General features: G+C 35.2%; 1 protein-coding gene across 2 annotated transcripts in view; it reads right to left on the minus strand.

Annotated features, from left to right (window-relative positions):
• FAM172A (family with sequence similarity 172 member A) overlaps positions 1 to 14,848 on the minus strand; it is a 254,890-nt gene that overhangs the window by 188,602 nt on the left and 51,440 nt on the right. For both annotated transcript variants that reach the window (XM_058823809.1, XM_058823810.1), the window contains exons 5-6: positions 11,093 to 11,158; positions 2,874 to 3,065 (exon numbers count right to left, since the gene is read on the minus strand). In XM_058823809.1, the coding sequence (XP_058679792.1) occupies positions 2,874 to 3,065; positions 11,093 to 11,158 (258 nt within the window). The remainder of the gene's footprint in view (positions 1 to 2,873; positions 3,066 to 11,092; positions 11,159 to 14,848) is intronic.

Genomic DNA, 14,848 nt, shown 5'->3' on the forward strand with positions numbered 1-14,848 from the left:
TGTAACTTGCAGGAATACCAAAATACTAGAATTTTAAAATACAAAATTTTAAGTCCATACATTGCTCCCTTGCTCCACACATGCTTCAGAAGTGGGGTTTTTTAATTCTTTTTTCCTCAAAAGTGTTGCATCAGAGAGAAATAGTTTCTACTCTTCCCTTAACTTCGTGTTTAGAAGTATCAGTTTATCCTGCTCAATCCGCTGCTCACTGATAACCCCAGCTGCTACATCCCTGTTTTCAGTTTTTCTAAGAATTGAACTGAGAAGAGAAGCAAAGAAAAAAGCAGAAAAGTTGTGGGGTTTCGCCTACTTAGAGGGTGGTTTTTTGCTTGTGTGCATTTTTTGTTTTTGAAAAGCAGGTATTTCTGAATTAGCTCCTCCACATAGGACATTCAAGCGCTACTTCTGTAATTCTCAATTTAAATTTTTTTAATTAGAACCTTATCTTCAGCAAATGTTTTAAGCTGGCTGCAATGCCTGCATGTGTTGCTAAGTCACATTAGATCATGGGAATTTTCAAATCCTACATATCATTATCCACTTCAAATTCACATAAGTCTATTAGAAAAAAAAAAATCCAAGCTCTCTTGTCACCAGCACTGATGCTCTGGTAAGGTCTGCTGGCTTCATTCAAGAATGAGACCTCTCCTTAGAAGAAACACAGAAAGATCTATGAAAATAATTCCCTCCTTCAATAATGTTGCATGAGAGATTAGCACAATTTTCATTCAGGCTATTTACCATCTAGGCTAGTTATTTGCATTTCATAAGTGACATGACTAAATCAACTAGAGGACTGAATACCAGAAATTGATGCAATTTTTACCATTATTTTTATCATATGGAGTCCTTACACTCTACCATAATTTTCTGCATTTAGAAATTTAATTTATATGATCTGTATCTGAAGCTGACACAGATACCCCAGCTTGTATCTATATATGTACTCACTTTTTAGTCAAAACCAAATGATTCTAAATACTTTCAGTGGGGTCCAACTTCCATAAAATATTGCCTTATCTAACCAGACACACAACCAATTCCTGGTACAGGGATTACAGGATACAAAACGATAGCAATGCATTTAATGACATAACTGAATTTGACTTAACACAACTGAATACAATCTATTCTTCATTTTGCATGCAAAAAAGTCACTGGAAATAGTGGGTGTCCTAAATGTATAGTACACTTATCAGAATTTTAAGGTGCACAAAAAGGGACAGTTAGTTTTACAGTAACTGGAATTACTGAACTAAAGTGAACTACAAATTTAAAAACCATATTAAGGAAAAACTCAAAGATAAGAGCACAAAGTTTGACGTACCATTGTTATTCAATTACTACATTTTTGTAAAAACATTTTCTTACCCAACAACTGGGACTTATCTTGTATTGTTTTTTTAAGAAGCATTCAAAATGTGGAGACAAATAGTCTGGTTTTAAGTATAACAGCCATTGGAGAAAACAGAGGTTTGATCTCTGTCATACTGGCACACATCACTGCACAAAATAAATAAAAATAACAAAAGAGAAAAAAAATCTCCTCAACTAGAAATGATGCTTTAAAATGATCTGTGAAATAAGTGTTAGTATCCCAGTTTGAAATACTCAGTCTCTCATTTTGCCCAAGACAGCAGCACCTCTAAGAACGAACAAAAACGCAAACATGTAAGCACTGTACAAAAACTGAAGTAGCTACAGCTATTTGGGTTTCTTGGGAAATGTTTTGAAACCAGCACTAGAAGTCCCATACTGGACCTACCATACTGGACCTACTGTACTGCACTCAATAATCCTGAGGTACTTTTTGCTCTGTCTCTATCTGAATCTTGATTTAAATTAATGAAAAACTTAATATTAGGAAAAGATAAGCCTCACTTTCACAGGGCTAGATTTCTTTTTCTCATGAAGTATAGTCTGGTGCTTTGATAGTGAGTAAAACAAACAAAAAATACCTTAATGGCCTAATGTTTTTATATGTTGTCTTTCTTTGTTTTATTGAAAAAAAGCACCATTTTAAATCCTGAATACTTTAAAGACAGCTGCAAAAATTATCCATCAACCACAAAAATTAATCACTTAGCAAAATATGTAACAGTAACAATGACAACACTGATATTTGGAGAAGAATATTAGCTTAACTTGGCAAATATAATACAAACAATGAGTCCTAAAAAAATCTTCTAATGTTTACTACTAAGTAAATTTCCTTTAGGCAGTAGGGCACATATGATTAATTATTCCTGCAATGTTCCAATGACAAAAACATAACACAAACTGTCCACTGTCTCCCAAATAGATTTAACAAAATGGTGTCAACAACATGTGAATGTCTTCAATTGTCACATATTGATAAGTAAATACCAGAATGAGCTAGTATTTAGTGCAACTCTGAAAAAGACAGTATCTTCAATAAATTCAGTACAAGCCCAGCAAAAACACTGCGTGTTATCATGAAAGGTCATGTTACCATTAGATTACAGCAGTCATTGAGCAATAATATGTACAAATTAAATTAAATATAAAAGAAAACAATCTAAATTGTAACAAATTTCTGTAGTGTCTCCTGCTGCATTGCATCACCTACTAAGGACTCTTGTCACAGTATCTGCCATATTAAACTACATGGCATGCCCAACACAGCAACGACACGCAACTAAATTTTATTTTGCTGCAAGACAGGAACTTGGTTCCACCAGAAGAAAGTTCCGACAAAACAAAAAAGGTATTCCCATCACAAATACAATGATCACACAGTAACATATAGAATACTGATTAAAAAATTAAAACACCACAGGTTCACAGTTCTTCATGCACAGGCATACACGTGCACATCCACAGCACATTTTGCATCTTGAACTTTCACTTACCTCAATAGCTCTCTTTATGTACGGTATCTGTGTCCCACTGTCCAGATCTTCATTAATTATAAGTCTCCTAGCCCACTGACCAGCTCTGACAACGCCATTACCATGAATTAGGACCAACAGCTTGTCAGGATTTACTAATGCATCTTCACTTATAAAGATAAAGCTCTTTGGTTCAGTCTCAATTGCATCAACCTGCAATTCCAGACAACACACATTTTAATGCATCAACATAATTCTTTGAAAGAAAACTGTTAGTTACAAAGTTATCTACCAAATTTATATAAAAACATTCACCATTAAACAACCATTTCAATGCATGTGTGCCCAGGACTAAATAAAAATAAAGCAAAATATGCAACATAACTTTGAAACACATAAACATACCAAATTTTAGAACAGCAATCCAAGGGACATTTAAAATTAAGAAAAGGGGTAAAAGGTGTGCTAAAGCTTTGAAACATCAGTTGTTTACAAAAATTATAGGAAAGGAAGAAAGTCCACAAATGAGCAATTGGGGGTGGCAAGAAGGAAGGGAGTAAGTAATTTCTCATCTCTGATATGCCTGAAGTAACAAAAAGTTCTTACATAGTAAGAAAAAAAAATAAATCCTGGAGAGTTCCAAATCAGCCACCTCAACATACATACTTGATAAGCTACGTATAGGAACCAGTACTGTAAATTTGTCTGTTACGAATTTAACAGGACAGCTCTATTAAAATATACAAATCCCATTTGGTTCTAAATAATAGCTTCATTAATAGTCCTCTGTACCAGGGTAAATGCTTAGCTACTTTGCGGTAGGAAGAGACCAACAATAAGCCTTGATATTCAGCAAATTGCAATCTAATAGCACATTTTGTCTTTAAAGAGAATAAAGCAGCACTTTTTGTTCAATACAAACTAAAGTTTTTACACTTGGTTTAGCAACCCTGTCTCAAGACAAAAGAACTGTCCTGATGTAAACACCATGAGGGCAAAACAAATCCTCATGCTCTCAAACCTACTTCTTCTCCTTCTACTATATGAATACACAGAACAGAAAGAACAAAACAGGCACATCTCCCCCTCCTACTATACTCCACACCCCTCCACCCCCACAGCCTAAAACTGTCCAGCTGCTAGGAACACTGCAACAGAGAAGAAACACAGATCAGGTTATGATCCCCATGTTGAGAAAGAAGGAATTGGCTATTTGGATTAGTTTTGGTAGTTTTTTCTCATATATATGGGTACGTATTCTTAACTACCCTTATAGTAGGAAAAATTAATTCTGCATGCATCTTCAGACTTTTTTAATGTAAGCCCTACAAAACGTTTTTTTAAATTAAGTCAATGAGGCCACTTAAACAAAATAAATTTGCAAATGAAAGAATAGTCATGTCTCTCTTCAGTATTTGCCATCACACTGAAGACCTTATTCCCCTGCTCCAAAATAAAGTAACATCTCACATGCCTCAGGGTTTGCACAGGAAATGTACTCACTTTCTCTCACACTGTGCAAAAATATGATAAGAGTATGTTCTATTGAAAACACTGGGGCTACAGTAAGATCATGCTGCTGCTTCTGAAATAGCAGTACTGACACCTTAAAAGGTGAAACAGATTAGGTAAAAAGTCAGCCAACACTGAATCTCATATAGTACCTGGCAATATGTAATTGACTTCTACCCACAAAGTGAATATTTACAACACTACACTTGGGGAAAAAAAAAAAGTGAATTTTGCTTTTCAGACTAATAGGTTTAGTTTAGTAAGTTTTAGCACTTATATCACTTATATTATAGGTGCCAAAGTTTATACTGTGGTATGTAGGAATTAACAGCACTTAGTGGTCATATGTACTAGAAGATATAGCTAGTTACCATTTCTGCAAATAAGTTAATTTTAAAAAACAGCAAAAAATATCTACCAAGATCATAAAAAAATAATTTTTAGTCTTCTCCCAAAACTAAACATAGTTAGAGACTTTTTGTTGAGCTAATTTACCTTCAAACAGCAGTAATTTATTAGATCCAGCTTTCACTAAAGAATGCAGGTAAATATCACTCCCATACACAATCTTACTTTACTGACAGATCAACATGGAGCACCATTTAATGCCAGACACATGGAGGCCACATAAAATACTTTACAATTATTAGCCCCTTGTTCTTCTGGACCTACTCAATGTCACTGATTTCTGGTCACTTAAATGTAAAGTGAATAAATACAGGAAAATATTTTTTAGATTAGTTTAACAATTTGATTCAACATTATTATTTACAGGTGAAAATAATTCCAGTAATCTGTAGCTAGGCATGCCAAACCTATCCAAATTATAATGACAATTTACTGTTTAAAACTACAGTTTCATTTTCTTTTTCTTGGACTTTTTTCTCAATGCATAATTCTTTAAAGTTTATGAATGTAGGCAGCTATTGTAAGATCTCTACACATATTATGAGAGTCTTAATGTTTTTAAACAGTGAACTGCCTTTTTCTGTATGATTTCTGTCTCAAATGAGTTTTCCCCTACACAGTAGTACCAGTCAATAAAATATTTCAGCAGCACACTAGTTAGTATTATGCACAACTGCTGTGAATATACAGACACTTGAAATCTACTCTTATTGTCATCCACACTACGACATCAACAATTAGCCTTTACTAACCCAAGATCTATGAGAGCTGACAGGGTTCCAGGAGCAGGAGTCTTTATTCTATATATTGGAGTTTTAGAAGATTGAATGTTGAAAAGGGAAGAAAACCCATAAGTACTTTTCTTCCACAATTATTTTTCTTACTAAGTATTTTTCTTATTTCAGTTGAGAAACATGACAAAAATTATGAGCCTTGAGCCTACAAAGTAGGTATAAAGTGTAGCTGGAGGAAGAACATGGCAAATAAGTGGAATTGAAACTGATAAGACTCAAAAAAGATTGTGAGAATTGTGAGCAGCTGATGGAGAGAAAAATCTGCTCATTTGCTTCCCAAGATGAAAAGTCATCTTCTGTGTGTTTCACCATAAACCCCACTAACTTGCTTTAGTTAAAGCCTTCACAGTATTGAGAATCCTGATTTAGAATTTTTCAATCAAAAATGTAAAACTAAGAAATAATTCTTCTATGAATTTTTACCTATTGAAGTGAAAGTGGAAAGCACTGATAACTGAGAAGATTCTATGAAGTGAGACATTTCAGTGCCATTGCCAACTAAACATGTGTCCTGTTTTCAGCTAGGATAGAGTGAATTTCTTCTCAGCAGCTGATAAAATGCCGTGTTTTGGCTTCAGAACAAGAATGGTATTGATAACACTTAGGTATAACACTGATATTTTGGTTTTCTGCTAAGTTGTGTTTATCCAAAATCAAGGACTTCCCTTTCCTTGTCTCATGCTCTGCTAGTGAAAAGGTATGCAAAATAAACTTGGAGGGAGCACAGCTGGGACAGGTGCCCTGAAATGGCAAAGGAATATTCCACACCCCAGAATACCATGTCCAGGATATAAAATGTAAACCAGGGAGAGTTACCTAGAAGCATGGCCAATCTGGGTTCGGGAATCTGGAGTCTGGCATCTGGCATTGCACATCACTCTTTTTTTGTGTGTTATTTTTATCATTTACCATTATCACTGTATTTTACTTCACTTTAGGTTATTAAACTGTTTTTATCTCAGCTAAGAAGTTTTATTTTGATTCTCCTCCCCATTCCACTGGTGTTCAGAAAAGTAAAAGGAGGGTTGAGCAAGCAGCTGCACAGTGCTTAATTTCCAGCCAGGCTTAAAACCACTACATGTTACTAATTATTTAAACTTCCATCTCAGGCTTCCCCAGAAGCTGTTAAAGATGCAGTTAATTTAGAAGCACACTCCACTTGCCCTCAACAGCTAAAGAAGAGCAAAGATCAATCACTGATTATGCCACTAAAACTAGAGAAATACAAATACTCCATCTGGCTAAAAAAATTGCCGTCTTCTTTTTACTACTAACATAACCTTCAATGGAGAGCAAAATAAAACTTTATAACCAGTAACTGAATGGCCTCTCCCTTAATATGAGACTCTTTATTAAAATGTTCATGTCCAATAGTACTTGTTGAACATTATTAGAAGTACAGTGCTTTACAGTAACAATAGTTCAACATGGATCTTGGCCTCCCTGTGTAGGAAAAAATATTCAGAATTGTTCAGTCAAAGACGCTGGCATAATACAACATTGGGCAAGCTCTCCTAAACTGCCAACTGGTCTTACTTTCGTATCTGACATCAAATTAATTAATTTTTGTATCCCAAACTGAAGTTGCCACCTAAGAAAGCAAAACAACAACAGCAAGTTTGACTTTACACACAATGTTGAAATTACGGAAGATAAAACGCCATCATGCTAAACCTTTGAAACTAACATTTCCATTCCCTACTAAAATCATGCTGAAAAAAAGCCCACTCCACCTAACAGAGTCCTGAAACACATTTCAAATACTCAAAACTCACAGGACTGCCAGCTTCATTATCAGCTGACAGAAAAAGGAAAACCAATACAACAACTTTCTGATCACCTGTGATGAAATTAAAAGAAAAAAGTTTTTTGTACTCATCTCAAAAATATGCACATAAAAAAGTTGTATGTATATATATATATGTATGTGTGTGTGTATGTGTATATATACACACATATGAGCCATCTTGGTCAGAACAAGGTCCAGGGTCCTGTTTCTACAACTGGCAGATTGTATAGAGGAACAGTAAAAACAGTGGTTACAGAGTGATTCTTGCCTGGCTTTGACAGCTGGTAACTTTGGAACCTTGAAGCCACAGTTTATATAACTGGGCATGCACGTTAAACAGTTCAAGGCACCTATCCCACCTTAATATTGTCAAATGGTTTTTTTGACTGCATTTATACCTCTCTCCTTGGTAGTATTCTGTGGCAATGAGTTCCACAATATAATTGGGACATATATGAAATAATACTGTCTCTTTCAGTAGAGATCTCCTGCCTGATAATTTAAACTTGATGCCCCTTAGGTTCTCTATTATGAAAAAAGCAAAAACCCATTTCCTATTCATCTTCCCTTCACCTTTCATGATTTTATAGATTTGTCATATTCCTTCCTCAGCCATCTATTTTCCAAGCTAAAGAATCTTTGTTTAATCTTTCTTTGTCTGAAAAGAATTTCACGCCTGTGATCATCCTTGCAACCCTCCTCTGTATTTCTTTTTAATTCTTCATATCCTTTTTGATATGGTGTCCAGACTTCATGCAGTGTTTAACATGAGGGCCCATATAATGAGTGGAATGACGATGTTTTTCTGTTTTGTTCTCGATACCTCGTAATTCCTAATATCCTATTTGCTTTGAGGGTTTTTGACTGCCATTGAGCACTCACTGATGTTCTCAGAGAACTACTCACAATCATTCCAAGCTCTTTCCTGAGTTGTAATTTAGAGGCCACTGTTGTGTTTACAGAGTGAGTTATCTTCCCCATAATTTCATATTTACCAGACTTGAATATCCTGTCATTTAATCATCCAGTTATTCAGCATGAATAAATAATTTCCCAAGTCATCATAATCAGCTTTAGATTTAACTATCCCAAATAATTTTAGAAAAAAAACAGAGAAGTTTGTTAGCTTGTATTAATTCCTTTTTTCTTTTTGCTTACAGCTATGTCAGCTCTTAACAGCATTTACCTGGTAACAGTTTATTTCATCTGTAAAATATGAACACCTCTCTCCCCTTCTAACCAATTAACTTTAAAGGAGAGTACCTTCTCCTGTGCTTTTAGAAAGCATCTGTTTGCTGACAGTTCACTGGAAATACCTGTACTCTTTTACTGGCAAGATTTTTCTTCTCCATGTGATCTCTGACTGCTGGAATGAGTTCTGGATTTTTTAAAAATAAACTTGTACTAATTTTCCTTATTAATATTATTATTATTATTATTATTATTATTATTATTATTATTATTATTACTATTATTATTACTTCAGCAGTAAGTTAAACATAAATGGGCTGCTCTGCAGATTCATGTTTGATTTCCTATAGAATCCTAGGTTTAAAAAAAATCTCATCCTGGAATTTGTTTATTGTACAATATATTAACTTGTCCTCAGGTCTCCTCTATTGATATGACAAATTTCAGACAGCTGCTCAGAATTATATCCTGTTTAGGATAGTTAAGTGTGTGGAAATTGGACAAGTAGTATTGGAATTAATTATGTTAGTTTTTCTCATTTGACCTTGGTATTCATTTTAGCTGCAATTCATCTACTGACCTTATCGGCTCTCTTTTATTATTAGTCTTTACAACTCTAACACAATCCTCAAATTTGTTTTTTCTGAATTTCCTGTAACTTACCAATACTTACACTCTATTCTATTCTCATCCTAAAAGCTGTTTTATTACTTTTACTAGTTTCCTTTACTAGTTTCACCTAGAGGGTTCTGTGTCCTTACTTGGGAATCTGTCAGTGGTGATTTAAACCTAGCTTTTACACAGCTTTTATTTTTCAACTTCCAGATATTTTGTTTCAATTTTTCACTTTTGTATATGCCCTCATAACTTACTTTTGATGGTGAGGGTTGGCTACACATAACAGCCATTCCTGAAGAACAGTACTTGTACCTCGTGAGATTTTTTCCACAACACTCACAATTAGACACCTGCAGATTTTGTGCTTTCCTATTTTGCTCCAAAATGCAATTAAATTATGACACTTCACAGAAGTTGAAAGTAATACATTTGAGAATAGCTTAACTGTATTACTGAACAATGTATCCATTGTCACTACACAATTTCTAAATACAAGTAAAGAGATAAATCCAAAAGTGGGAACTCGCCAGGACCATTTGTCTTCCAAGCCAAGAAACCTGAACCTTAGAGCCACACAGATGAATCACCACAGGTGTGACATAGGTGTTGGAGGTGCTGTAACACTTATCCCGAGTTTCTTCATCTTCATGCTTGGGAGATAATTGATCAGCTTTACCACTGCCCTACTTACATGCATATTTTTCATATTATTTTTTAGGAATCAAAGAAAGTTCTATAGCCTTAAAATGCAGATTCGAAGTTTATAAAAGACAGCTTCACAGTGTCACAGATGAACTGTGACATGGCTTGAGAAGTTTTTTGATACATTATATTTCTGGAAGTACTTTTTGGACCAAAACTTCACCAAGAAAGAAAATCCACCAGAAAGGTGGAGATCGTAACTAGCACTGCACCAGGCAGACTGTCATGATGAACCCAATCCTATGTCTGTCTACACAGAAAAATCTGAAGTGGGGAAATGGTATCTCAGTCTTGGCTCGCAGGGCATTGGTGCAAGCACCAGGCTAGGATATTGCCCTTAGATTTCTCTGTGAACCTTGTAGCTCAGCTCCTTCTGCTGTGACCACGAAACACTGAAAAAGTCCTTCTAGGAAACTACAAGTATTTTGGTCAGGTCATTAAAACATTCCCTAAGCAACATTCAGGGAATGGAAATGGGAATAGTGAAATCTTACAGAACTGTTAAGGCAAAAGACCTTTTCCTTCCATAGCCTAAACAGGTTTTCCTTGACTGAATATGAAGGTTCCTCTGAGAATGACAGCAATTCAAAAGATTTCAAAGAGCATAGGAATAATCCTTCATAATGACGGAAAATCTACATAGTGCTGTCACACTCCAGTCTCCCCTGCGCTCTCCAATATAAAAATACCTGAACATCATCATATCACATCACATATATTTATAAACACACTGATATGTGGGGGAGCACTTAATCTTTTCCAAGGGTTGATTAAATATTTTCACTAAGTGACAAAAGCACTTTATATTACATGCATATTACAAATTACTGAAAAAGCATTTTTTAAAAAATGACTTTGAGTATTTTACTGATATTGAATGTGAATGTAGTCTTCTGCCTGCAAAGACACTTCTGTTCTCTACATCTGTAGACATCTCAAAATACCCACAAATACTTTTCAGAAAGCTTATAGTGCTCCTATTAAAAGCACCACATTTTGAAAATTCTGGTATGTGGTAAGGTAAGGAAGGCTCAGTTGGAGAAGTCAAACACATGAGAAATGAGGTGGAACCACATCTCCAGATGCAAAACGCAAAGGCGGTGTCCTGAAACAATGCCCTGCACAGAGCCCTGGCACACCTTGTCTTTATATGAATATGGGATCACAGGCTATGCTGGGTACAGATTCAAAAAAACTATGCCCTTGGAAAAATAAATTATACTTACTGGAAGAGTTACTTTCTTCAAGTGGCATTCGTTCTGCAGTAATTCATAAACGTATTTAGTAATGATCTGGAAGAAAAGAAAAAATTAGAATGCCACCAGATACTAAAACACGTACAATAATGACATATGCAGGAAGACAACTTAAAGGCTAATTGGTTAAACTTGTAAGACCTGTATATGTTTTGCAACTTTCCTGAATCCTCTACTGTATAACTGATTATAGAATTTGGAGCTTAGACATAAAATTCTCTCTACTGTCACTGAAAAGACTTCTTGCCAGTACAATGGAAGGGTAACTGTACTTGTGAATCCATCATGCACTACTGTGTGCACAATTTGGTGAATAACAACCTCAAAACTAAGGTTTATAACCAATTTATACTCGGGGGGGTAGAAGAAAGGCTCTCTTTGAAAGAAATACTTTTAAAGCATTTTGTCTACTAGGAGATTTCTGGAATTCTCTCCCCTCCAGGTTCACTTCATGATTTACATAGAAAGCAGATTTGTAGCCACCCTCAGCTAAGTTACTTTGCCATTTCTACTTACTGAACAGGGGAGGTATGGATCAAAGATTGCTGAATAGAAGAAAACCCCATACAGACTGCCCACTATGCAGGAGTTTATGTCTGTTTTCTCCATATAGGAAGAAAATTGAAATTTCAATCCTGAAACTAAAGGTATCATTTCAGAAAGGAACAAAATTAAGAAAGAAAAAAAAAAAAAAACCAAACAAAAAAAAAACAACCAAAAAAAGCCCACAAACAAAAAACCCCCAAACAAACAAAAAACAACATAAAAACCCAAACAAAACCAAAACAAACCAAAACCCACCAGAAAACAAGAAAGTTACAAAACCCACAAGCCACACAAAAATCAATCTTGTTGCAACAAAAGACTTGCCCTCTTGAATGTAACAAAGTTATTCACATTTCAAATTCTTACCTCCTATCTAGGGACATTTTTTTTCTGCCCTTACATATTCTAAGAAAAATGGAGATGCAGATTATGTCCTTTCTAACTATAATTAATTTGGGAATTAAACTGAGGAACAAACAGGTACTTCATCCATTTGAGGCTGTAAAAATGGTGTGGACATTACTGCCTGGATTTCAATGGCTATAAGAGTTTGAAAAAAAACCGGCAAATTACAGAGGTAAAATAAGAATTCATTTTAAGAGGCTGAAATGGTGCTTGCCTTCTCTTTAAAGCTCAGGGAACAGTATTTAAATTCCAGACAGGACAAGGTCTAAGTCTCAGAATATTAATACAAGAATATCTGGGTACAAATCCAGATGGTATTCTTTAGATTAACACCTCAAGGCCACAATTACATCACAGATACATCTGAATCCACAGTATATTAAGTCCCAACAGAAGTATCACTGTACAAAGGTTTAAAGTGATGGCATCTTAACTACACACTATCATCCAAGCAAGTAGAAGCCAGGGTGTCATAACTTCAAATTAAATTTTCCAAATGCACAATTACAAAAGGAAATTTCAACAAAGTCCAAAAGTTTTTATTATGTTAATGTGAGGAAACATAATATGCAAATGTTTGGAACACATATGAACAAACTGAAAGTGCTGATGAAAGCTAATTAAAAATGTTGTTATATGCTCCTCCTTTCCTCTCTCTAAAACCCAAAATCTTCATTAGGATTATAAGAATTCTTTCTTATAAGATCCTGCTCAAATACATTTATTGATAGACTTATGTTCAAAAACCTTTATGGTTTACAGATTATCAGTCCTTCTGAACATTATTATCTACACAGAAACTGCATTTGGAGAAGGAATTCAGCTGTGAGCGACGAGTTGATTTAAGACATGTTTATCCCCAAAGCAGTATGCTTGGAACATGCATACAGTGTAATTTTACCTTCAGGGGCAAACTTTTTATGGTTCACCGAAATCGACTGCAGTGTAACACCAACAAGAAAGCAGTTAAGTTCCTGCAGTCTCAAAGGCTAATGTTGTACCGACATTAAAGTGAGCATAATGATAACACTGACTACAACATAGAAATTTTGGCTTTAACTCTCAATTTAGGTCTCTACTCACTGTTAAAATGACTAAAAGAAAACTTGGAAGATAAAAACTCCTATGCAGAAAATATACTTTAACCACTTGTGAAAGTCTACCCTTTTTACATCTGTTTGCACCTATTTCTTCTATTCTCTCTCATTTATTTAGGCTGTGTGTCTTCAGAGCAGAAATAAACCTTTACTCATTTTTTCCACAGCCCATCTCAATGGGGTAGTCATTCTAACTGACGCTTTATGCACTACCCTAATAAAATAAATAAACAATAAAGCACAATACAGCCTTAAAAATGGGAGTGTTCAATCAGTAGAACACTCTAGTGTGCCAAAGACTTAACCTAATGAATGCTTTCAATAAAAGCAAACACAAATAAAGATATAGGAGGAGAAGGCTCACATGCAAAGTCTGAGATTATCATCTTCAGACAGCTCAGCACCTGGATGGCCTGCATTGCCCAGGGAGATTTCAGGAAAAAATTCCATTGAAAAAACCCTCAAACAAAACAACCCCTAATACTGCCCCAATCTATATATATATATGTATGTATGTATACGTGAATGTGTGTGTGTGTGTGCATGTATGCAGCCACAGAAGGGGCTGAAGGCTTTTTTGCAGTAGATCAACACGTTTAGGGATATCCTAGCAATGGCTGGTACACTATCAGTCTTAAATGATGGAAACTAATACACAAGATTTCTTGAAGTGCCATCCAAGTCCAAAATTTTCTTGATTTGAAAACATCACTAATGGCCAGACTTCCTGCATTCTACCATAGATGTGTCTGGAAAACTTGACAAAATTCAGTCCTGCCTAGGAAAATCTAGCAAAATTCTGTCTTATTTAGGAATATGGCAGCAAATACAGCAAATGCTATACATCCAACACTATCAGTGGATTTTTATGCTTTTACAAGCTTCTTCTGATTTTATGGCTGATGACTTTTTAAAAAAAATTATTAAAAAATCTTTCCTACAGGAAGCAAAAAGAAAAGCAAACAGTGTGACTATTTTCTGTACAGAACTAGTTAGACTAACTATTTGAAATCTATACAATTTATATAGCCACAACCTCTCTAAGTAGCAATATTATCTTGTGCATGCTGGTGTTCTACATTTGACATCTGAAAACTATTGTAGAAACTACTGTAGAATGTTGAGAAGTGTCTTTTGATTTCTTGCATGAGTAGGTGGTTCTGGTTACACTCTATGAACTCTCCTGGACTAATTATCACTCAGTCACACAGCTGCTCATCACTGCAGGTATACAGAGACAGAGGCTGATCCACTCAGTCCTGCAACAATAAATCATCTGAACTATCAAGCAACAAATTGCTCAGATCCAGACATTCTCAGTGCAAACTGTAACACTTACTAGAGAGTACTATTCATGCTAGTCATGCTAATCTGGGATAGCTGCACTTTTTCTAAGGCTCTTGAAACTGGTTAGGTGTGCCAAAGCTGTAAGCAGTATACTGCACTGTAATTCAAGGTAATAAGGTGGCTGGAGAGCAGGCATCATCACTGTGTCCAAGACTGCAAAGAAAAAAGAACCAACAGTAAGACTTGCCCACAGTGTATGAAATTAATTGCCTGATAAATGGAGAAGAAACTGGCAGTTCTGTATTTCTTCTATGAGATACTGAAATCTTCCACCTCACATTAGAGTATTTCTGTACCTCATTCACATCCAAGTGCTGTCTATCAGGAAAAT

The sequence above is a fragment of the Ammospiza caudacuta genome, chromosome Z (genome assembly GCF_027887145.1).
Source record: "Ammospiza caudacuta isolate bAmmCau1 chromosome Z, bAmmCau1.pri, whole genome shotgun sequence".
Lineage (NCBI taxonomy): Eukaryota > Metazoa > Chordata > Aves > Passeriformes > Passerellidae > Ammospiza > Ammospiza caudacuta.